At 49.4% G+C, this 23,391-nt stretch overlaps 8 protein-coding genes across 8 annotated transcripts; 4 read left to right on the forward strand and 4 right to left on the reverse strand.

The window, feature by feature from the left end:
* Window positions 1-3,190: 3,190 nt before the first annotated feature.
* Window positions 3,191-4,414, reverse strand: BDV27DRAFT_131606 (uncharacterized protein). Its single transcript, XM_032067669.1, has 2 exons — window positions 4,051-4,414; window positions 3,191-3,971 (listed from the first exon to the last, which is right to left on the reverse strand). Exons 1-2 carry the CDS (start codon window positions 4,289-4,291, stop codon window positions 3,310-3,312), a joined length of 903 nt encoding a protein of 300 aa, XP_031925429.1. The 5' UTR covers window positions 4,292-4,414; the 3' UTR covers window positions 3,191-3,309.
* Window positions 4,415-4,857: 443 nt separating this feature from the next.
* On the forward strand, window positions 4,858-5,232 carry BDV27DRAFT_159829 (uncharacterized protein; the record flags this gene model as incomplete). Its single annotated transcript, XM_032072935.1, has 1 exon — window positions 4,858-5,232. The coding sequence occupies one exon, from the start codon at window positions 4,858-4,860 to the stop codon at window positions 5,230-5,232; it is 375 nt and encodes a 124-aa protein (XP_031925430.1).
* Window positions 5,233-6,245: 1,013 nt separating this feature from the next.
* On the reverse strand, window positions 6,246-7,634 carry BDV27DRAFT_159830 (Zn(II)2Cys6 transcription factor; the record flags this gene model as incomplete). Its single annotated transcript, XM_032072936.1, has 1 exon — window positions 6,246-7,634. The coding sequence occupies one exon, from the start codon at window positions 7,632-7,634 to the stop codon at window positions 6,246-6,248; it is 1,389 nt and encodes a 462-aa protein (XP_031925431.1).
* A 372-nt stretch (window positions 7,635-8,006) lies between these two features.
* Window positions 8,007-9,151, reverse strand: BDV27DRAFT_147041 (SDR family oxidoreductase; the record flags this gene model as incomplete). Its single annotated transcript, XM_032070680.1, has 3 exons — window positions 8,007-8,310; window positions 8,369-8,762; window positions 8,818-9,151. The coding sequence occupies 3 exons, from the start codon at window positions 9,149-9,151 to the stop codon at window positions 8,007-8,009; spliced, it is 1,032 nt and encodes a 343-aa protein (XP_031925432.1).
* Window positions 9,152-9,692: 541 nt separating this feature from the next.
* BDV27DRAFT_159832 (flavin-containing monooxygenase) lies at window positions 9,693-11,129 on the forward strand (the record flags this gene model as incomplete). Its single annotated transcript, XM_032072937.1, has 1 exon — window positions 9,693-11,129. The coding sequence occupies one exon, from the start codon at window positions 9,693-9,695 to the stop codon at window positions 11,127-11,129; it is 1,437 nt and encodes a 478-aa protein (XP_031925433.1).
* A 467-nt stretch (window positions 11,130-11,596) lies between these two features.
* On the forward strand, window positions 11,597-12,415 carry BDV27DRAFT_159833 (uncharacterized protein; the record flags this gene model as incomplete). The annotated part of the gene is made up of 1 exon (XM_032072938.1): window positions 11,597-12,415. The coding sequence occupies one exon, from the start codon at window positions 11,597-11,599 to the stop codon at window positions 12,413-12,415; it is 819 nt and encodes a 272-aa protein (XP_031925434.1).
* A 3,160-nt stretch (window positions 12,416-15,575) lies between these two features.
* BDV27DRAFT_18873 (uncharacterized protein) lies at window positions 15,576-21,494 on the forward strand. Its single transcript, XM_032075951.1, has 5 exons — window positions 15,576-16,393; window positions 16,449-16,572; window positions 16,647-16,958; window positions 17,026-17,810; window positions 17,865-21,494. Exons 1-5 carry the CDS (start codon window positions 15,988-15,990, stop codon window positions 20,951-20,953), a joined length of 4,716 nt encoding a protein of 1,571 aa, XP_031925435.1. The 5' UTR covers window positions 15,576-15,987; the 3' UTR covers window positions 20,954-21,494.
* Window positions 21,493-23,003, reverse strand: BDV27DRAFT_131619 (putative endo-1,3(4)-beta-glucanase). Its single transcript, XM_032067671.1, has one exon. The coding sequence runs from the start codon at window positions 22,817-22,819 to the stop codon at window positions 21,635-21,637; it is 1,185 nt and encodes a 394-aa protein (XP_031925436.1). The 5' UTR covers window positions 22,820-23,003; the 3' UTR covers window positions 21,493-21,634.
* Window positions 23,004-23,391: the final 388 nt, after the last annotated feature.

Consider the following 23,391-nt stretch of genomic DNA (forward strand, 5'->3'; position numbering starts at 1 on the left):
CCAGAGGTCCCTCATCGGCTACATGCGGATGCAGGCTGCGGTCGATGCCAAACAGTCAAGCCTTCCTTATCGATTGTCGTTTTCTCATAATTATACTTATCGATTAAAGACGGAAGAAAGAGTCGCCAGCCATCATGAGACATGTCCGTCACATAGTTGTAGGGAGCTCGGCTAAAGTCGAAGGCCTCCATGGCATAGTCTGGAAGTGGTCCGATGTAGTGAGATTCACCATAGTCGTTCCAAGAGATAATTTGAACAAATAGTGGTTTGAGATACCAGATTTTCTGCCATTGGCCATACCACAGGTTGTCACCTTTAGAGTAATTTCTAAGTTGGCTATCGGGAAGAAAGGGTACGATGACCCCAGAAGAGATAATACTTACAGTCAGGGCCAATTTTTCTTGTATCCAGGGAGGTTGGTATAGAGCCACGGAGAAGCTGGCGCCATGTAAGGAAGACCAGCGAGATATTCGGTGTACAAGGGGTCGACGTAAGTATTCATTTCCATTGAGTATCATGCGGCAAGCCACTGGAGAGGCCGATGGCTTCGACCGCTGGGATAAGCTTTCGCCAATGAAGACGCATGGGAGAACGTTCCGCCCAGGCTCTGATGAATAAATACTGTGCACTGCTATATTGCCCGAATGGGCGAGGCATTGGCTGGCTGCTAACCCAGCACAAGGCGCAGATGGGCTTTCTGACGGCTTCCTCGATCACGGTATTTGGAGCGGAAAGAGACCTAATGTTGTACTTTAACATTTTCGAGTTGAAGAGGACGATTGAGAGAAGAGATAGCTTTATCCCTTGTTTCATTACAAAGACTGATGATTGTCTCTGTGTCTAATTCCTTGGGTTATACTTCTCTTGGAAGTCGTCCCCTGCCTTGAGAATAAACTGTTTTTCGAAGCTTCCGCTTATGGCTAAGAAAAGCACCAATTTGTTTACATCATTTCGTCAGGTATTTGGTAGGTTACGGTGAAAGTGGTCCGAAACATATCTGTATTTTCGACACAGCCTTTATGGATATCGTCCTGGAAACTAAGGAAAATATACAATAGGCCATATTTCCTACTACTAATTTCGAAAGTCGACATATCCGGTAATGGTAGACTGCCGTCTCTGCAAATCCTCCTAATCTTGTTCGGTCAATATAGAGGACCAGGAGAACTACGTTAGGTCTGGAGGACAGCCTCCTAGAAAGCCTAGGCCGTCTAGTCTGATACTATCTCAGAATACAAGGCCATATGGGTGGAAGACTGAGCGGGCAACACCTTTGAGTGGTGAACTACTATCGCGTTTACACATCCGTAAGGACCGCACACCCCTGGACGTTATCCCGTCGCTCAAGGTGTTGCACCCAGTTTCGTTTTCTTTCATTGGTGGATGTGTTGTGTGGCATTGGCAACAGTGGCTGTAATCCTCCAAAACCCTTGCACGTCATTGTCGAACAAAGCGCGCACAGACTCGCTATTTTTAACAACGAGGGAATGTTCAAGACGTCCCTTGCGTAACTCGTAGAATAAACAATAAATAAGAAACTACTGAGTAGTCGTTGCTCCTCAACCCATGTTAATGGACCAATATCAGTAGGGGTGTATGGAATACTCTTGGGGCGTTTGCTGCGATCAACTACCGATTCTGCAGTCCAGCATCTTTTTCCTAGGTCTTAGGGGTGGTGGTATGTGCTCTAGCTATAGCTGGAGGCACCTTGTAATTGCAGGATGAAAATATGCGTGGATGAGGCATCGTAGTCGAGCCATCAGACGAAGGAGCCGACAAAGAATAGCTGCGGGTGTTAACGGGGATATTTTCTTAAGCAAAGGCGGCGATTCACGGGGACGCTCCAGGACGTAATATAAACTGCCAAGAATATCTATATCCGGTTCCTGCATCGGGGTCCAGAGGAGGAGAATGAGCCGTATGATATCCTGGACATGTGGAGCCAGACCTCTTTCGCGAGCCGGATTGCTGAGAACCGAATCCACGATCCGGGCAAATAGATCTTCATTCCGACGTAAAGATACCGCAACTTCCGGCGACACTTTGTACAGGCTATGCAGCGCGTGTAAGCCAGGAAGATTTGATAGTTTTATTTCCAGGGCAAACCAAGGAAGTCGGCCAAATGGATCGGTGTCCATTTGTTTTGCTTTAATCGTCGATGTGAGATGACCGGTAAAGAGATATGAGACTATTTTTTGATACGCCCTGCTCAGTCACGAGTTAGGTGATGGAACAAGGAGCAGCAGAAGTGAGGCTGGAATGGACTTCCAAACGTAGGAGGCTCACTTTAAACTCTCAACAGATGAGCGGAATATGGACTATGTGGGGATGCTAAGCTAGCTAGCCCTGGTACTATCAGTCCGTCGAGTCCCTACGTAAATGGAAGTGAAACCTCACCTGCAGGAGGATAGCATTGTACCACTTGGTGCCATTAGTACTGGGTAGAGATCCTTGGATTTAAAATTCCTTGCCCTGAGCGAGTACTGCACCGGAGACTTGCGCCGGACTAACACTATTAATTATTTAGTTTCCGCTCGTTCGGCCTAGCTAGAAGTAGAGAAGTTTTTAGTACGGTCCAAGTTGTTGAGACCTTCTTTTTTCTATACTATCCTCTGGCCCCAGTGCTATCTTGCCGTGAAAATATTGTTTACGAATTCGCGTCTACACCTAGCAGCCGTCGTCTGCTCTCTGACTTTGGCGACAGCATTAACCGACTGTCTCCCAGAGCTGACTTACAACAAGTTTGTCTCGTTCAATGGGGCGCACATCATGGTACTAGCCTTTTGTGTTGTGGAACAGTCCTTGATATTGGCATTGAATGAATCTATCACTAGTAACAGCTAAATTATCTCTAATACTATTCTTACCTTGACACTTATAATATTATGGTCATATAATTGCGCTTCCTGTTATAAGAAAATAGATAAAACCTAGGACAATTCCGACATGGTCTAGTAGACAAACTTACAAAAGTGTTGTTCTGCATTGAGGATATCGTTCTCTATAATTCCAAGCCAGGTCAGCTGAAGGCTACCGCTAGCATGCTGCCATAAGAACACGAATATTTGACATGATATCATTCTGGAAGGTATTCCTAGTAACAGGAAGATTCTATTAGTCAGGAGGGCGTTGATCACCCTCTATCTAATCCCTTAAGTTTAATATCTTATGATAATACAATAAAAATAAATAAAAATAAGTGGGTTTTGTATTTAAAGGTATAAATTCTTTTAGACTATTTGCCAAATAGAACAGTGTTAATAGTGGTAAAGGGAGGGTTAATATCTACCCTGTTTTGGCTCCTTATAATCAGACAAAATTAGCAATCCAAACATCCATGGCCCTAACTCCTTGCCGACCCCCTGGGACACCCTCCAAGCTTGCCTCACACGCATCCCGTAACGCAAGAACCACCGCCCTTTCCCTCTCATCACTAACTTGCTCCTCCACTTCCCTTTCGAAAGAGGAAGAAAGACAAGTAGAGACTTCCCATTGTCCATCCAACAAACCTTCACTACCTTGCACGCGAGTCTCGCTCTCCAGATGCCATCCCGCAGCCAGGGCCATCTCGGTAAGCTGCTTTGGCCCCAGCACCGTGCGGACGTTTGAGACGCTGCCCTTGGGTTTACGGCACTCCAGCGCTGCCTGGGTGAGAGCAGCTAACACGTGAGGCTGGGCAGAGGGGTGCGTCGCTACTAACGACCACTCGGCAAGGAGGAGACGCTTGCTGTGTTGCTTGATGGCAGAAAAAGTGGAAAGGATGAGTGAGGGGGAGGCGAAGTACCATAGGCAGTGGGCGAGAACTGTTGCGTCCAAGGCCTTAGGGTCGCTGGCGGGCGGCGAAGAGGGGGAAGAAGGGGAGGGGAGGGAGGAGAGGTAGTCCAGGGGGGATTGTCGGACCCAAGTAATCCGCCTACCCAGTGGGCCTTGCGAGATGTGACCCTGTGCTTGGCCGAGCGTATACGGAGCACCTGCAGGAGCCATCAGTTGGCTGCTTTCCGCTCGCACCACTTGAGCAGGCAGCAGGGTAAGAAATGCAAGAGGACTCACCATAATCCAATTCCGCCGGATCGACCGCCACCACCCTCCCCTGCTCGCCCACAGCATTGGCGAGGACAGTCGTGCAGTCCCCCTGCCCGCATCCTAGTTCCAGCACATTGGAGCCAGTGGAAATGTTCCAGTGCTGCAGGAGAGTCAGGCGGTGAGAGGGTTGGGAGTGCTGGATGCTGAAGTGGGTGGGATCGTGTAGGGAGAGACGGGCGATAAAGGCGGCGTCGAGTTGAGTGCACATGTTGTTCTCGGTGGGTTTTGGTCACAAGACAGCTAAGTGGGTTTTGCTACTGAAGAGCTGCTGATGGGGGTATCTTATAATGTTAGACTTGGAGACCGCAAAAATAGTATGGGTAAACTGCTGCCCCAACCCCGCCTTTTAGATTGACTCACATCTCCTTATCTAACGGATTGGCCCTGCCTATAAGCGTTCAAGATATAGGTCCCATTCCATGTGCGGAGGAACCATCGGCGCAGTAGGCCGCCGGGTTGGATGAGTGTACTGGGGCTACAGGTGACATCTGACTCGAAGAGTCACCAGACATACCTAGAGACGGGGTCCATTCTACGTGAACAATAACGCCGATTGAAAACACAACGCATTTCACGAAAGGTAAGAACGGCAACGGCATATGGAAAGTAAGACAAATCCGGAATGCATTTCTCATTGCCTCTGCTCTTGCTTACTACGAGACGACCTATGGTATTAAAAAGGATCGAAGCCCATGTGACCTGAACGCTCGACATTTCAAGGCCGTGGTTAAAGCCAGTACGAGGTTTGGACAGTACCTTCTTGAGACCAAGGGCATGACAGATCAAGAGGCAGCATTTCTTAACAGCACCCGGGCTGGCCACAGTCAGTCACCAGAGGTTGTACATGCATCTAGAGCCGCTGCTCCAGCATCGGCACAGCCAGTTAAGCCCCCGGCCTATCCAGCATGGGCCAACCAGGATGCAGCTCAACCGTCTTTTACGCCTCCACAAGCTCAGACTATGTATAATATTGCTGCTATCCCGCCCTCTATCAATAGCCTGTGTCATCAGCAACTGCAGCAGCAACATTATGTTCTTCAGGTGTCAACTCCGCAAGATACATTTGGGCAGCCCCCAATGGGTAAGGGATACCCTCAATCACAGGCGCAGCCTCATGAGCAGGGTTTGGATTATGACTCGGACATTTAACCGCGGGCGAAGCTGGGCTGTAGTATACCATAGTCATGATATATGGACATATCATCAGCATTTTATTCTTGGCACCACTTCACCGTCGTGAAAATAGCTCATTGGATTTCTTTTGTAACGTTTGGGCGTCATTAATAATTTACTATCTCGCGTACTTTGTAACTGCTCTCGGCCAACACTGCACTCTCTAAACATGCAAATTGAATAACAGTCGCTTATAGCTAGCATTGGCCAATTCTGATATAGTATTCCTTCCAACTTCTTTCACCCTTCCTTTCTTTTCTTTTTTCTTCCCCCCCACCTTTTATTCAATCATTTTGTTTTCTCTCCTGCGCGCGCCCATGCTTCCTAAATAGTATAGGCGGCCATATTCAGTCCTGCGCGCCTTGCGACTTATAATTGATAGGCTACGCGCACAAAGCTTGAGATGGGGCGCGTTGAACGGCCTGGTGCCTGCTCTGCACTGCGATGAAGTAGATGAGGCCCAAGCTCAGCCGATTGGGCTCCTCTGAATGCCATTATTCTAATGAGGCAGCGATCAGAAACCTGATAACTAGTGCCATGATGGCCTTTAACGAGCCTGGCCCATCAGGAGCCTTGGTTGCTTCACTAATAAAGTAGTGCTGCCTGGTCATTCTCCTTAGGCACTCTTGTGAGATGTACTGACCCATAAACAGATGCATGCCCTCTTCTAGTGACAATGTGATTCTTCTCTTCATATGCCCAATAGTCTTAAAGTAGAGACTGTGGCAAAGCTCATTATACTATGGACATATGCCATTTGCCTGTGAGGTTGGTCCTCTAGGCGGGTTGCAATTATAACAGCAACTTATATGGTTGGCCATAGTCTAAGTATCTCTGAGTACTAAGAAAGACCTGTGTTTGAGAGAACTAATGTCGTTTCAATGGCATAAAGGGATTTATAAGCGGAGGCAATTGGGTCCGGATGCCTCAGGCCGGTAGGGCAGAGCACCAAATCATCGATATTGATAGAGATTGGGACGATCGAGGATTCATGGACCTGGAACAAACTCCGGGCCGCTTTCTACCAGATCAAAGAGCGAGCCATTGAATCCCGACCGTCGCTGATCCCAGTAATACTGGTTGAAGGCAAACAAACGGTCCACACAGGCTGGTCGAGCGCGAAGCCACGTTGAGCTCTCCCAGAGGCCTTCCAGCGAAACGGGTATTTCTAGGAGGGCAAGGAAAAGTGGGAAAGTCGTATTTTGTAACTTAGCACCGGTTCCGGCATCCGCAAAGAATCGGCTCCTAGCGTCAAGAATATCACTGGCTAGGGCAGTTGCGGCCGTATCCTCCAAGGTTAGTGGATGGCGGAGTCGATGGATTAGCAGCAGACCAGCGGTTCGATACATCATTGCCTGGGTGCGCATTGATAATATCTCCAGCTCGCTATACGCCTCCAAACAGAGACTAGACTCATCAGGGGACCAGGTCCGGATCTTGTGCTCAACCTCTTCAAGGGTCGTTTCCTGAGCAGATCCATCTGCCAGTTGCTGGCTGACAACACACAGATCATAGAGTATCGGCAGCAGCGATGTACAGAGGCCTGCCACTCGATCAACGACTCCTGCACGGCTGAACAGCGGTCGGATCACAGGGACCTGTCGATGAAGTAGGCACCATACTATGTCCCAAAAGATCGGTGCGATCGAGATAGGTTCTAGAAATCGGTTGGGAGCAATATCCGGATACCATGGGTGGACGAGAGATAAGGAGCATCGGAGAATTGTGATTGCTCCTGTGGATGTAACCAGGGAATCAAACGCAGCTAATGCCTGCCCCAACATAAGAACCGCGAGCGCGTCATGGGTATGCTTAATGACCGCATTTCTGAGCTTTTCTACGGAAGCAGCACCACTCCTAACATCGACTTGATCGGCTGTGAGCAAGCCAAAACGGGCCCACGAGAGACAGCTACTGATAGCAGCAAAAATTTCATCCAACAGGTCTGGCGAATGACGGTAGCTATATTCCAGCGCTCGCTGGAAGTCGTTCGCAAATGTGAATCCAAACATATAAATATCATTTAGAAGATAGAAGTCCTCCACCTCTAGGTGCGTGGAGGAGCCCGAATGTGTGGAGTCCGAGGGGGACCGTTCGCCTGCATCTTTGACCGCGTTGGAGTTGATTACAGTCTGGGGTTGCTCCTGAGCTTCTTCTTCTTCTGGACTACCCTCTGGTAAGGCATAGTCCCATATGGCGAGTGACCCTTTCGCTACCCCAGGATGTCCTTGTTTCGGCGGGCGCCCTGCGCGTAGTTGCTGTCGGGCGATAGTGCAGGTAAGGGACGATTTCTCACATCGGACACATATGGAGGACGGCGGGCGCACCAAACATCTTTTCTTTCTACTATAGCATTGATCGCAGGCTTTCTTCTGCATCATGGGCATCCTTATCGATCATTATTAGGCGCGGTGAGGCCGGAGTGGAGCGAGGTGAGTCTAGAAACAGTTCCCATTTAAGGGGCCGACTTGCCGAGGCCTGCCGTGATGGAAAAAGATACACTTTGATGATGGAAAAACTTGGCAGTCTCCACTCTTTCCCGGTCTGAAATTGAGATATGGGTCTATTTTAAGTGGCAAAGATGATCATCCCCGCTGGCGGAGGGTTTTTTCGATTTATGGATTAGTGTCGTGTGGAGACCGCCAATAAAATAGAGCACTGATCCACTTGCCCTACCCAAGAGCTATGCTGTGTACAGTACATCATGATCTACATCGAGAACAACCGACAAAAGACATGGCTAAGTCCAATCAAGTCATGGAACGTTTTTGACCTTGTGAGCCGGCCAACTCTTGCTCCAAACGCCGCAATTTGACAAAGCCTTGTGAGGCATGATCTCGCAAGCGTTCCTGAATCCAGTTCGGAAGCCCACGGATCATGGCGGCCAAGCCTTGGGACGAGGGAACAACGACCTGGCCCCCATTTCCATTCACGAGCTGTTTCACCACCGCTTGGGAGATTTTTTCCGGTGTCATAATGGGCTGTCCAAACTGTGAGCGATATTGGACGAGGTCATTGATCATGGGTGTCTGAACCCATAACGGATGGATGACACTGATTGATCCTTGTTAGCGGCCACCTCCTTGTAATGAGATATTTACGGGGAACTCACCTCGTCCGTACCCTTCTTGCGCCATACCAGTGCTTGAGCTCCTGGGTCAAACTTTCATGGAATGCAAGTGCCCCAGCCTTCGAGCAAGAGTAGTCGGCCATTTCTCCCAGGGCTACAAAGCTGGCCAAGCTGGCGATGTTCACGATGTGACCATGATCATTTTTGATCATGCTAGGCAAGAACTCCTTCACAGTCCAGAAATGGGATAGGGTGTTGACCTCAACGGTCAGGCGTATCTTTTCTTCCGGCTCGTCCAGGATGGTTCCTCCGAAGCCCACACCGGCGTTATTGATCAAGACAGTTGGATGGCCATGGTCGATTCGTACTTTGGTAGCCATCTCTTTAATTGCAGCTGAGGATGTAAGATCGACCTTGTAGAAAAATACGTTTGATGCTACACAATATTGTTAGTGAGTACTCAGTGATATCTATGGCTGGCGATCACCCACGCAAAGGGAACTTGGGCTCCTGAATATCAAAGATGATGACCTTGACATTGAGCTTGGACAAATCCTCCATTATTTGCTTTCCGATTCCACTGCTTCCTCCCGTGAGAAGCACCAACTCTTTGGATGCATCCCAAGGACGTGAGCGGACCCAGTTGTTCTGCGCCCTTTGGGATAGATATCTGTTGAGAATTCTCAGAGACTGAATGGCTGTCACAAATGCGATCGCCTTGTGAACAAATGGGCGGGATAGGTAATCCTGAGCATTTGGTGGAAGTTGGGAAAAAAGGGCTTGAGCCTTCTCCAAGCAAAGCTGTAGTATATGGTTGGCAGACATAGTCATAATATGATAGACGATAGTGCTGGTTCCCTTGTGATGAAGAGTGATGAAGAGCGATGGTGACGGGGCCCTGTTGCCCTTTTTAATAACTCTTGATGAACTCGCTATTCCGACTTTTCAACGGAAGAAACCTGAATGTATTAAGCCTAACTTCGGGTAATCGTTCGCAAGGTTTCGCTAATTCATCAATACTAGGGAATTTGGACCTCTGCGTTTCGCTTGTGGCTGTGGAGCTCAGGCGGAGGGTTTTTACCACTCTGGGGAATCTTAAAGCCACCTCAACAGCACCACGCCAATAACAAGAGGGCACATGAGGGGATCGTGCTTTATTTTGTATGAGGATGGAGTTAACCGAAGATTCTGTATATAACCTCGGGATAACGAATGGGGGAGGCAAAAGGGGGCATGTTTTTATCTGCATGGCTGGAGTCCCTTGACTGTCTCTAAACGTATATATATACTCCTACCCTACCGTATCAAATCAAGCTATATTTTCGACTCGTCTTTACCTACACCCTGTCTTCAAATTGCGTTCAAGATGGTCTCACCTTCATATGATGTCCTCATTATTGGGGCAGGGATATCTGGCATCAATGCCGCCCATCGTCTCCAGACTGACTTTCCTAACTACCGCTTTGCCATCCTGGAAGCCCGAAACAACATCGGGGGCACATGGGATCTTTTCCGCTATCCTGGCATTCGATCAGACTCTGATTTGTACACTTTTGGCTTCAAGTGGTTTCCATGGAATCAATCTAACCCCATCGCAGAAGGGGGAGACATCTTGAGGTACCTCGAGGATGCGGCTACTGCACATGACATCAAGCAGCATATCCGCCTCAACCATCGTGTGAACGCAGCCAAATGGGACGGTCATGAGTGGAACCTCGAGGTAGAAAGTAAGGGCACTTCAGAGGAACTTAACGCTCGTTTTATCATATTTGCGACCGGCTACTACGATTACCATAACCCCTTGGAAGCCACTATACCGGGGCTGCAGAACTTCAAAGGCGAGGTGATTCACCCCCAATTCTGGCCCGACCAATTCGATGCCTTGGGTAAAAAGATTGTAGTCATTGGCAGTGGTGCTACCGCAGTGACCCTTATACCATCACTCGCAGAGGACTCGGAATCTGTGACAATGTTACAACGCAGTCCTACATATCTCACGTCCATCCCTAATGCTCGGCTCAACTCCATCTGGAGCAGACTCCTACCAAAGTCAGCGCTATACTATCTCCGTCGACTATGGTATCTGGTGGTGCCTCAGTTGTTCTATCAATTTTGTCATACTTTCCCAAGCGCCGCGAGATCCATGCTTCAAAACGGCATGAGGGCGCAACTGCCCCTGGGTGTCCCTTTCGATCCCCATTTCAAACCTCGCTACAACCCGTGGGATCAAAGACTGTGTATCTGTCCCAATGGAGACTTTTTCAGGGCTTTGAATTCTACGAAAGCGAAGGTTGAGACTGGGGTGATTGACACGGTTGATGGAAGCGGGATCCAGCTGACGTCTGGGAAACGACTCGACGCCGATGTCATCGTCACGGCGACTGGCTTGAGAATGAAATTCTTTGGTGGCATTCCCATTTATATCAAAGGAAAGAAGCTTGACACTTCTGAAAAGTATACCTGGAATGGCCTAATGCTGCAGGACCTCCCGAACGCAGCACTGGTGTTGGGTTTCGTGAACGCGTCGTGGACGCTCGGGGCAGATATTGCCATGCAGCTCGTCTGTAGGCTCCTGAGGCACATGGAAAGCAAGGGCTATTCAACGGCTATTCCTACTCTTGAGACCCAAGGTCCGCCAGTCAACAAGGCTGTGATGGATCTCAAGTCCACCTACGTCAAGCGAGCAGCAAAGGAACTGCCAAAGGCGTCAGATCAAAGGCCGTGGGTATCGCGTACCGGTTACTTCTCCGATTTATACTTTGCAACATTCGGAAATATTAGAAAGGGTCTTGTTTTCTCCTAGTTATGAAACTCTAATCCTTATCCTATGGTGGAAGCGGGAAGGATTGTCTCCCTCGTATATTCTGGATATTGCTGTCATTCCATGAAGCTTTTTTCTTCATGTTCATTTCTATTTTCTCACATACTATTGTGCGTCAAGCTTCCTGGGACCACGTATTGCATATAGTTTGATTTAAGATACTCCATTGCTTCATGAGCTACATAGCCATTTTGGCCCCGGCATTGCCGATAAGAAACATCGTCGCATCCCCTAAAACATACACATGGCGCCCTCTGACTGGCTCACACTGTCGGGCTCTTTTTCCTTGAGAGTAATTGACAACGTATTTGACTGCTCGATGGTGTCCGGGCGACAGCATACTCGCGTGAATCACAGTAACTCTTACTTCAACATCGGCCTACCTTGGAAAAGTACATTGTTACCGGTTGACTCGCTCAGTTTTGGGCAATCATTCTATGTTAAGCAGAATGGCAATTGATCAGTTGTCATATCCTACCACTGTACTCTCAATGGAAGTTGATGGGGAAGACGATAGCGAGTATAGGATACTCTTCCACGGTCGCATTCGATATGTAACTATCGCCCCAGGAACGTACGACAGAGCAACGCTATCTATGCCCCTCCACTCCTTGCCAGATCTCCCTCAAGATGAATCATGGAATCACGCTTTTATCAGTCGGAATAATCTGACTGGCGAGCTGAAAACGTCGCTATCAACTCGCATGCTTCCCAGCGTCAATTGTATTTGGCACGCAAACCTCGTTGACTGCATGGATCTCACGAAGACGAGAACAATTTCTCCGAACGCTTTTGAAGCAACCTGTCCGCTGACCAAGTCGGGGCCACAGGATACAGTCATTGCCAAGCTCGCGCGCTTCGAATGGGAAATACCCCGAATAGAACGAGAAACTCAAGCCTACAAAATGCTAGAGCAGACTGGTCTAGCGCCACGATTTCTCGGTCATGTCCATGAGCATGGACGCGTGATAGGTTTTGTGTTGGAGAAGCTCGAGGGACGTCATAGCTACATTGAGGATCTCTCGACCTGCCAGGCTCTTCTGCAACGTTTCCACGGCCTTGGCTTGCTCCATGGCGATGTCAATCGGTATAATTTTATTATACAGCAAGGATCCGCAAAGTTGATTGACTTTGAGAATAGTCGGTACTGTCCAGGCGAGGCCGAGGCTATGAATACTGAGATTATCAGTTTGCATGAGCAATTGGTGGAGGAGACGGGGCGTGGTGCAGGAGTTATCTTCACGGATATTGAAGCCGATGATAATTGACGGGCTCTAAATGCTCTTGTGACCTGTAATTCACTGCTATGCTATGAGAATAACAAGAGAGAGAATGATAATTCTTAGCCCAGTACTGAATCTCACGCCGAAGCACTATACATGGATGAATGGGAGCCTTTGTTCGCTGATCTAGGTTTGCTTAAATCACGTATACTGGACGGTTCCATGGTCAGTGTCTTAAACATTTATTTTTTTTCCCCATCACAACACTGTGCGCCACATTTATCCGTATTAGACCTATGAACAATCAATAACTTATGAACTACTGTTCTCTGTATATTCTTGTGAATGTCTAGCGACATTCCAAGAAATCCATGAAATTACAAACATCTCCTTTTCCTCCAGTCGCGCCAAGCGGCATTGTACAGTATGTCTCATAGAAAGCCCTATTGAGCGTATCTATGAGGCCCTATAAAGAATGCAGTGGCCGAGGATCATCATACTATGGGATGATAGCTAAAACGAGACCTACCCATGGACCCTGATATAAACATCCTCTATGGTTAGCGCATTTTGACGGGGAGCAAAACCTCAACGAAACTAGGTAAACCTTGAAGCTATGGGCTCCTAGATACCGTGTATCTTCTTTTACACCTGACAAGAATAGTTATAAAAAAAACGTGAACGGTAGCTAATAAGAGCTGATGTACAACTCTGAGGTGCAAATATGATACCACAACAACCAGTATGTGCGCATAATACTATAGATCGAATCACTAATTTTAAATAAGATATTTCCAATATATCTCGGGCCTACCATCCAGAAAGCAGATCAGTCTACGGTTTGCATTTCCACTTGTCATACAGCAGCCATTATGACATACGTACCTAATCCAGATGCGAGGCTGCGAGTAATTGACCATGCATATATGTAGAGTAAGTTAGTCTGGGGAAGGTCCACCGGCTCAGCAAACTACACCACCAGTCGGCTCACTCTTGAATCTTCACGTACTTTTGCAACGCTATGGCGAACGTGCTCTTGATATTCACTTGGGATGGCGGTCAAGGTCCAGACCCTTGTCGCTCAGATGGAGCTTCGCAATACTCAATCTATTAGGGTTATTTCCAGGGTCGCACTATTCCGTCTTCGTGAAAGTGATCAATTTGACTTTTGCTGGAAGGTTCAAGAGGAGAGTACCAGAAGCTCCAGTGGTTCGTCTACCCCAATGGCGGTGGATACAAATAGTCAATTCTCTGTGCGAAATCACATTGTACAATGATCCTTTATTAACATATAATCGGGCTTTGGTTGTGATTGTTACCCGCAGGAGCGAAGCGAAGTGTCCCGCCATCACAATGCTGTTTGTTGATCACATCACATTGCATCCGAGATCAGATCGCTCTGAGGGGTAATCATCTAACATGCGTGATACCGGTGTTGGCCCACTATTTCCTCAATCTGTTGACTCCGTATTTTTCAAATCATTGCTGCTATTGTTTGGATTATATTCTCGGTCGATGCAGAACAGCGCGACAGAAGCCCCCTGATTTAGGGCATGTCCTACAGAGTTGGCATTAGTGCCTAGTTGTATCACAGTCACGGTGACGGTGTATCGGCAGATAAGGTCTCCCTAGCTTGGGCGACAAACTAATGCTTAGGATAATCGTCATATTCAAAATGAGATGCCATCAGTTGTTTTGAAACCGATCTAGGTATCATTGTGCCAGGCTGCAGCAGGTCATCCAATCCATCGCACCAGGAGAAACGTAACCGACGGATCTGAGACAATGATCTCCCTTTCCTCTTTTCCCGCCCAGGACTTTATATAACCAAGAAGGGGTGCTTCTCCAGTACCTCCACGAGGCTCTATGTCCAAGACCAGGACCATGTACAGTGATAGTATTGTAGTGAGATTGTGTGGGCGTTCTAAAAGATATGATTTGGTGTTGCGGTGATTGCCCGTTGGATGAAGTAAACTAGCACCAATACCACCAATCCTTCGAGAGAAATACGGTCCTCCTAGCGACAGGCAGTAATCCAGTGAGAACGAGTTATCGTCCTGGACATGACGGATTTACGCGCCGAGGAGGTCACTTGAGGTGGAGATACGAACGGTGATTGGTGGGCGGAGGTGACGAGGGCTGCAGTGTGAAGAAACGCCCGTCTGCAGGTTGAGGGCCAATCAGCAGCCATACATCACCTGGGATCACCTTACATTTGCCGCCGCTCTGGCAAAATACCACCAGTGTCCATCACTACTACTTTCCCCCCCGCTTTTGTCCCATACCTTCAACTACTACTCAATCCACCTTCGTACTACTTAGCTAAACTGTTAGCACTAACTGTCATGCAGTTGCCTTTTTATCTATCTATTAATATGATCCATACTAATGATTGACCAAAGTGGTACCACTAACGCTTCTAGTCTGATTACATTTCCCGCCCACTGCACCCTGTACCGCCAATTGGCCGTACCCTCACTGCCGTCTCTATTAGCCCCAAACCTTGCGCAGTGTCGATGTACACGGATCATGCGGTGGGATTCGACTTGATCGTGATCACTGACCGGTTCTCTAATGAAGTGCTAATTAACTTAGTCTCGATCGGGTGGAGGTTTATCCAGAGCTCCCCGCCATGTATGGGACGATGGACTGCCAAAACGGCGACCAATGCCAATATCAGGTTGCATCTCTGCACGCTCGTTGGTGCGCGTGTGGCCGAGCCATCGATGGGTCCTATCGGTCCCCTCCTACTAATCAAATCCCTGGATGGCTCTCCCCTGCTCGGTGGTTGACATCCTGGTCGCTGGAAGCGCCCGTCAACCCACCTTGGCGCGAGCTCCAATTGCTTGATGGCTGGAGATTTTGATCGTCCGTGTCCGTCGTCTCGCAAGACATCTCAGATTGCTAGAGTCTGTGGGTGGTCTGCACGGGATACGATCGCCATGAACTAGATAGAGAGGCTGGCGCTATCAGGAGGAATCATAGGAGCTCGCGCAATGTGCCTCCTGGAAGCAATATCTGGTACCAAGAATTAATATCCCCCCTGTCCCTCCGATCGTCTCCTTATTCATACCCCCTCCCCGCCTCCGCTCTAGTTCTTTTCTTAATCCTTCCCCTCCCTCCCATATGCCACCAACGTGGATTTCTGGTTAGCGCGAGGGTTCCCTGGTCTATCTGCTGCACCTCCGTTGGTTTCTTCACCTGCATATTTGTGCATTCGCTTGCTGCCCCAATTTAGAAATTTTTCTGAATACTGTACCGGTCCCAAGTTCCTAATCTCGCACCCCCTCCATCCTCGCTGACCGCTGCTCGGGTCCTCTCGGGCCTTCAGGCTTCTTTTACATAGTCCTGCCTCTGTTTCGCTTATGTCTTCGGTCGGAAACTCGTTAATGCCCCGGTGGACTGTGTGCTGTCCTCACTATAGGCACTTGCAGCTGTGAAGACAGTTATCGCCAGAATCACAGCGGACAGGCGACGAGGTAATTGTTTTCTGCATCCTGGAACACCCAGTGCCATTCTAGCTCGAGTGGGACTTAATAGTGAACTAGGATTACTAAACCCATTGAGTGTACGCATCTTCAAGATCAGATAAGATCGGTGCCGGTGCAACCGGAAGCATGGTCGAATTGTCATGGAGTGCAGCCGCGGTTCCGGATTCACGACCTACGAGGATGAAGACATTAGCGCCGCCGATTACGTCGGAAGCACCAACACCTGAGTCTACCTTTGTGCCATGCGCCTCGACAGCATCCCTATTCCTATATGCCGAAAGCTCGGCCATTGTATGCCTCCACCACGATACTTTGGCTGTTGAGCGACGCTTCGAAAGCCATACCGACGATATTGGGTTTATATCGGTAGACAATGTCAGTGAGCGTGGCGCAGGGAGACTGGTCGTTAGCTATGATGTTAGTCAGACGGCAATTGTTTGGGATCTGTTTACCGGCTCGGTGATCGCACGGTTCGCGTCCTTTGACCGGCTCAAGGTAGCCGCTTGGATGCGCAATGGCAATGTAGCGTTCGGTACATCTACCTTACCTCTATGTATTGTTTGGTACCTGGGCTGATGCGACTGTAGGAAACGTAAAGGGTGACGTGATCTTGTTTGAACCATCCACATCCGAGCACATCTCTTGCCGGACGATCTTCGACCCTATCACGGCTTTGGCGCCGTCATCAGACTGTCGAACCTACGCCATTGGGTATGCATCTATTTCTTATCTTGCTAGTTAAGGTCGTGAAAAGTCAAGTTCAAATCATACTAACAAAAAGCTAGATACCAGAATGGATCAATTCTGATAGCTACTCTTCACCCCACATTTGCTATCTTGCATACGATGAGCACCTCCCGCGGGCCGTCCCGGATCGTCTCGCTGGCATGGCATGCATCATCGTCAAAACAAAAGTCGGATATGCTTGCTACCCTTTCTGCAAACGGTGATCTGAGGGTATGGAGCGTGGCTAAGCCCGCTGGTAAAGATGTGCCGCGGGTAATCAGGGTTCTCAAGAGATCGGACACGTCTTCCTCCACCGAGCCTAAGTGGATGGCCTGGTCGAAGAATGGTAGGATCGTTCAGTATCTCGAGGGGTAAGATAGCGCTGCAACTCTGATGCTCGCCCATTCTGCGGTTAAAATCACTGACAGCTGCTGATAGTGAGACATGGGCCTGGGATGTGCGAACCAAACATGTCACGTCGGAGCCAGTTCCGACGATTGACAATCCTCGTGGGTTCGCCAATTATGGACCAACAGCCACATTATTTACATTAGGGCCTCACCACACCGTACAGCAGTATGATCTTGAGAGCCCAGGATTAGTCGCCAACGTGCAGCATCCTCCCGGTGGAGTCTTACCAACATCTGAGGAGGCCAGAGCCCGTGGTGTGTCAGCACGCATGCTCCAAGACCCACCGGAGATGAAGGAATCTGGTGCCATGTACGGCACAAGACGAGCTCCGTTTGATCCGAGCGGAATCGAAGCTGTACGTCAACAGCGTGCCGAGCTAACTAGTCCAGTCTCTTCACGAAGTCAGGCAAACACCGTGAGCTCAAAGGCCTCCTCAGGGAAGTACAGGACGGTCCCATTTTCATCCCCAAGTAGATCGGGTCACACCGCTACATCCTTTTCACTCACTTCCGCTAGTGGTAGAGATACCCCTCAGGCATCTGGTGCATCTTATGCGTATGCTTCTTCCGTATCTATGTCGTCTGTGAAAAGCTCCCGTGCCGGCTCTCGTTTGCGAAACGAGGTCCAACCCAGCCCAGCAGATAAACGCATGGATCTGTTTCCTTTCACACGGGAACGGCTCAACGATGTGCCATATAGCCGCCAACAGCCCCTGGATGAGTCTCATCTCACGCCAGACGATCTCCGTCGTCAAATGCTCAGCTTGGTCTTCGGCTGGGATCATGATATTGATGGACTCATCAACGATGAACGTATGAAATACTTGGTGCTTCCTGTCTAGATATCTTTGCTAAATTCTGTCTCAGTTAGCCGCCACACACCGGGAACTCAGAGCGCTATTCTACTCGCCCAGTGGCTAGGGGAATCCGACACAGACCAAATGGTGTCAATGCTTAGCGCAGGTTCAGCCTCAACAGCAGATTGGATGCTTCTTGCTTTTAGCCAGATGAGTGGCGAATCACAAGCCAACAAGGTCGGACAGGCCTTCGTTCAGAAGCTTCTGGAAGTTGGTGACGTGCATACTGCAGCTACGATTCTTTTGGGGCTTGGCGATAAGAATGATGCTATTGAAGTTTACGTCTCCCAGAGCTATTATATGGAAGCTATCCTGATGGCGTGCCTGGTGACTCCCACAGATTGGCAGCGTCAATCATATCTCGTCCGTCGCTGGGGGGAGCATGTTGTCTCACACTCCCAGCAGCAGCTAGCAATACGGTGCTTTATGTGCACGGGAGTCGAACCTTCGGAGCCTTGGACCTCTCCAGCTGCACAACAGGCTGCCTCCTTTGCCGAGATGATGGCGATAAAATCACCAATTACCTCCCCGGAGCCTCCTTATCCCAACCCGTCAGGTCTTCTACCGCCACACTCTCAGACAAAGCCTTCCAATAGCCGACAAGCTAAGACTCCGGCCCTGAAGCTCATTACGTCGTTTGACTCGCAACCTAGCCAGAAGTTCCGATTGCCTGGTTTAAAGTCGGATGATAGGACACCTACCAATGTGCCCGGAGTTACGCCCATTGCTGAATCCGCTGTAGCCGACTCAGCATTGTCTCCTGGAGGCTTTGGTTCATACAAACTGAATAACATCCAGAGTCTGAACAATGCGATGAGCTCCCGAACCGGTACCCCCGCCTTTAGTAGAGGGCGCCTATCTTCCATTGGGGAAACCCCCGTTGACGTGCAACCGCCAACTTTTCCATCCAGTGGTTCCAAGAAGCTCGTCGATTATGGCTCAACTTCGGAGAATGATGATCAAGAGGACCAGCCCGGTAACGAGAAAGAAGAGCAGATTGGCCTGCTGCCTTCTGCTACGTATGATCCCGATGACGCGTTCAAACCAAGTCCGCAAACCGCTGTTCAAACAAATACGGACAAGTTTGCAGGCATCAAGGGAATGCCTTCTCCAGTATCTGGGCTTTTTGAGGCTCTGAAAGACCGATCTGACAGTCGCAATGGATCTAGGGATAGGAAGCCCGATGGGCTGCAGCTTTATTTGCATCCTGCTGAACACTCTGGTACTGATGCCGCCGACCAATGGGATAGTGGTAACTTTAGAAGCCCAGCATCAACTTTGAACAGCTTCAGCTCCGCAAAGAGCCCAAGTGTTAGTGGAAGGAGTATTGAGCAATATATCAGTAGCCTTGACGAGGCGAATTATCACTCAAAGAGGCATCACAACTATCGCTCCAATGGTGTAGGACCGCGAACTACGGATGAAACGGCCAGTCAGACTTCAGAAAGACGGCACCACTCTAGGAACACATCCCAGCAAGCACGTGAGCGACACGAAAGAAGGTATATCCCACCCGCCAAGCGGTCTCCTTCCTCGCCGGTCCCGATGTCCCCCGAAGAGATAGCCCGTTACCACGCCGCTGAGGAGAATCACGATGATACTCGTCGAACGAAACAGCGTTCAAAGACACGCAGTGCGAGTAGAGTTAGGAAGCCACGTTCCCGAAACTCATCAGAGCGTCGGAACAATCGTTCTTCTAGTCGGCATACAGCTAATCGGGTCGGCACCGAGAAACATGACCGTGGACGCAGTGCTGACAGGAAGGACTTCTACGATAGATCGCCTTCACCTCCATTACCCACGTCTACCACAGATGATGCTTTCAGGCTAGTAGCCAGCGATCGAGAACGGAGATCGCAACAGCGAAGCAGCAGCCGACGTCCGGACAAAGGGAAAGCAGAAGCAAGGGCGAGATCTCGGAGTCGCCATGATACCGAGCCCAAGATCGGGACGGAACATGAACAGTATGACATGGGTACAACTCCCCATGGTCTTGTCGTCGAGATAGTACCTCAAAGCGACCATGAGATGTCGACGGAGGACAGCCGGGCCATTCACTCTGCCACTGTACCTCCCGCCGTACCACACATTGGGCTCTCTGAACACAGAAGGAAGGAGCTCGCAGCGGCTGAACTAGAGGCACGACGGCTCTCGCTCGCGCGGAATCCATCCGCGCCCAACATCCCCTTTCCGGGAGAACTGCATTTGAGTCGCACTATTCCAGAAAGCCCCCCATTTTCTGCCAATTCTTTTGGCCCACGTACACCAGGTCGACGGAGGGCCTCATCGAGCAAAGCACCTCCAGAGCACCGAAGTAGCTCGGACTCTAACTCATCCCAGTCCGGGCCGCCGGGGCTGGCCACAACACCCAGGGCTATGCGACACCCAAAGTATAACCAGGAGACTGCTCCATCTGTTCCGAATGTTGCGGACAGCACTGTTCTACTGAGTAACGCCAGGTATCAGGCCGATGCTGAGAGAATTGGTCGCTCGATGTCTGTTCCAGTGCCCGAAATACAACAACCTGGGACAGTGCCATCCGACCTGCCAATGCATCCACGATTTAATCCACACCTCCCGAGAAGCCGCTCAACCAGCAGAACCCGGAACATGGGCCATCGCCGGGAAAGCTCAAAAGAACAAGGCGGATACAGCTACGGAGGCTCTCCAGTGGATATCAGCATCGAGGAGGGAATCGAGAATGCGATGGAACTGAAACATTACGAAACTCCTCCTATGTTACCAGAGCTGCAGCACTTGAACGCTCTCCCACCCCCGCCACCACCTGCTCCTGTGATGGATTGTGCTTCTCCTCGCGAGTCTTCAGGGACCATAGACATCGCTATTGACAACGAGAACATGGGAAAGCTCCTACCTCGCGCTATGACGGCCGGACCCGCGGTGAGCATGGAGACACAACCGACATTACATCGCCGTCGTATGTCCTTTGAGCACCGACGCGGCAAAAGCGTGAACGAAAGCTTCTCCAGTAAGATTCGCAACCTGGCGCGTATGGGCAGTGTTAATCGGGCACCCGATAATTGGGATGAAACACATTTTCCGTATGAAAGTATACCAGTTGCCGGCAATCGCATTTAGGCCATTTTGACACTCTCCGCCGGTCTTTGCTTTGTCTGTACCCTTCTATTTTTCTCCTTTCTCTTTTTCTTTTTCTTTTTTTTTAAAAAATTTTCTTTCCCCCCTTTTTACCTGGTTTGTTTTTGTCTTCGATGTCCTTTTTGTTCTGCTACTAGCATTTCATTTTCTAGACGTGGTCTGCTTCTCGGACCTTGATGACTAACGACATTTCCTTTTATCTCCTGTTACGCCCTGTTATGACTCATTAAAGGGCATTATGCGGTTGTTGGATGTATACCCTTCCGGACAGTATGACAAATTGTTGTCCCCTGAGTAACACACGGTGAACTTGTCTGTGTGCGTTTCTTGGACTTTTGCTTATTCCCGCGTATTACTCTTCTTGTTCAGATCGGGTCCGCAAGGACAAGGAAAAGTTCCTTTGTATCTGGGATTGAGATGGTTCCTGTTGCGATATTGTGCACAGGCTTCCGTCACTCTCACAATGCTTTGATTTCCTTGGTTTTCTACCACTATTAGTGATAATCGGGCTAGATGATAATATGATGTTTATGAACGATGCCAAAAATATGCCACATACAATTAATATACATTGATGAGCCCACATCCTAGACTCGGAACCTACTGTATCGCAGAACCAAGGGTAGTTAGTATAATACACTATGTCAGTCCACTAGAGGGCAATCAATTCCACTTTCCCCAGCCTTTATTGCGCGCTTCGCTCGCCGACTCTTGTCCAATATTCCGTTCCGCGTCCAATAACCGCTCAAATTCCGCACGAGCTTGCTCCCTCTCCCGCTGTTTGTCACTCTCTGATGATGGGGGGCTCCATGAGTCCCACTGTGGTGACTGCTGGTTGGATGTATCCTGGCGACTGGACTGAATAGAAGGCGCAGAAGCATTCTGTTGTCGAATCCGCTCCCAGGCACTTCCCTGCGAGTAACCAGCCTGCGCGCCCCGATTGGTTCTATACTCAGGCGCCGTGGGACTCGCATCATCCTCGTCGAAGAAATCTCCTCCACGGGCTTGATCTGCACCCAATCCACCACCAAGACTAACAGGCTCTGCCACCGGAGGACGATCAGGACCAGATACCCCCGTAGACTGAACGTCACCACCAGAATACTCCGAAGCGTAGTCACCACCCTGATTCATCTCAACAACCCCTTGCTGCTCACCCACCGACCTCCGCCCCCTGGACTCCATCTGTCTTCTCCTTAGCTCCTCGGGATTCTGTTTTTTCAAATCCGCCAAGAACTCCTTCAACCGCGAATCCGCCATCGTATTCGTCGTCTCTTTATAAACTGCATAAATACTCGAGAACGTCGCCCCCGCCACACTATAGAACAACAACTTGAACCCCGTCACAAAAATCGCCCGTCTCGCTATCGTGGGCTCAGCAGCCACAAACCTCTTCGCGGCCTGCACGATCTCCCCGGGAGACGGCATCTTCCCCTCCGGCCCTGAAGCCTTGGGGAAATAAGCCGGAAACAACTCCGACTTCCTGGCCTGCATCCACAACAGCCCTGACCCGACGAGTCCTCCCAATGGCGCGCCAATCCGCTCCTGGTATAAGCTACGACTGCTGTGTGTGACCATCGCATCTAGTTCGTCTTGTGTAGGGAGACGCTGGATTAGAACGCGCGCATTTTCGACTCGGCGAAGTACATTGGCGGTTACTTTTCGGTCGTAGTTCCACCGCCCAAAGAATCCGAAGTAGAGGGTGAATGGGTCCGGGTTGGCGATTAGGTCGCGTTTTATGTAGAGCGAGTGGTACTGATATTTTGTGTTTGGGGTGTTGTCGCTGTCGTTGGTTGGCTCGACGCCCGTTGGAGGGATAGAGTCTGCTTGGGCGTTCTCTAGGACCATCTTTTTTTGTGTATTTTTTGGGTGTGCTTTGTGGGCGAGTGAGACGGGGGGTGGGAATGGAGAATGTAGTCTTTGTGGAGGGATGGAGTTGGTTGTGTGATGCTGTGACGTTATGGCTTGTTATGCGGCTTAGTCAGCGTTTTTATTATGCAGTTGTGCGAGTTTGTGTTCATAGGTCAAGTCAGCCAACCCTACGGAGTAGAAGCTAGGTAGATTGTCTGATTGACCTGATCTACTTTATATGCAACTGCTAGAATGTCTAATAAATACAATTTGAAAGGAATTCTATAGTAGTCTACAGAACTTCTAATTTTAGTGATATTTTTGTTTTATTGACACAGCGCGGCTAATATATATAGGCACCATCCAGGCATATGGGACCATACCAGAATGTTACCCCCTAGGAGTGCCGAACTGGCAGTGATTAAATAAACAGAGCTTTCTATGTCGACTATACTGAAGTGACAGGTCAGGTGCCGCTTTATAAAAGCCGTCAGCCTCGCCCGGACTGAGATACTGTCAACGACATACGGCGAATAAGAATTGGTTCCAGGGCGCATTGGCAACGGGGT

This window comes from Aspergillus caelatus (assembly GCF_009193585.1).
Source record: "Aspergillus caelatus strain CBS 763.97 unplaced genomic scaffold BDV27scaffold_144, whole genome shotgun sequence".
Taxonomy (NCBI): Eukaryota; Fungi; Ascomycota; class Eurotiomycetes; order Eurotiales; family Aspergillaceae; genus Aspergillus; species Aspergillus caelatus.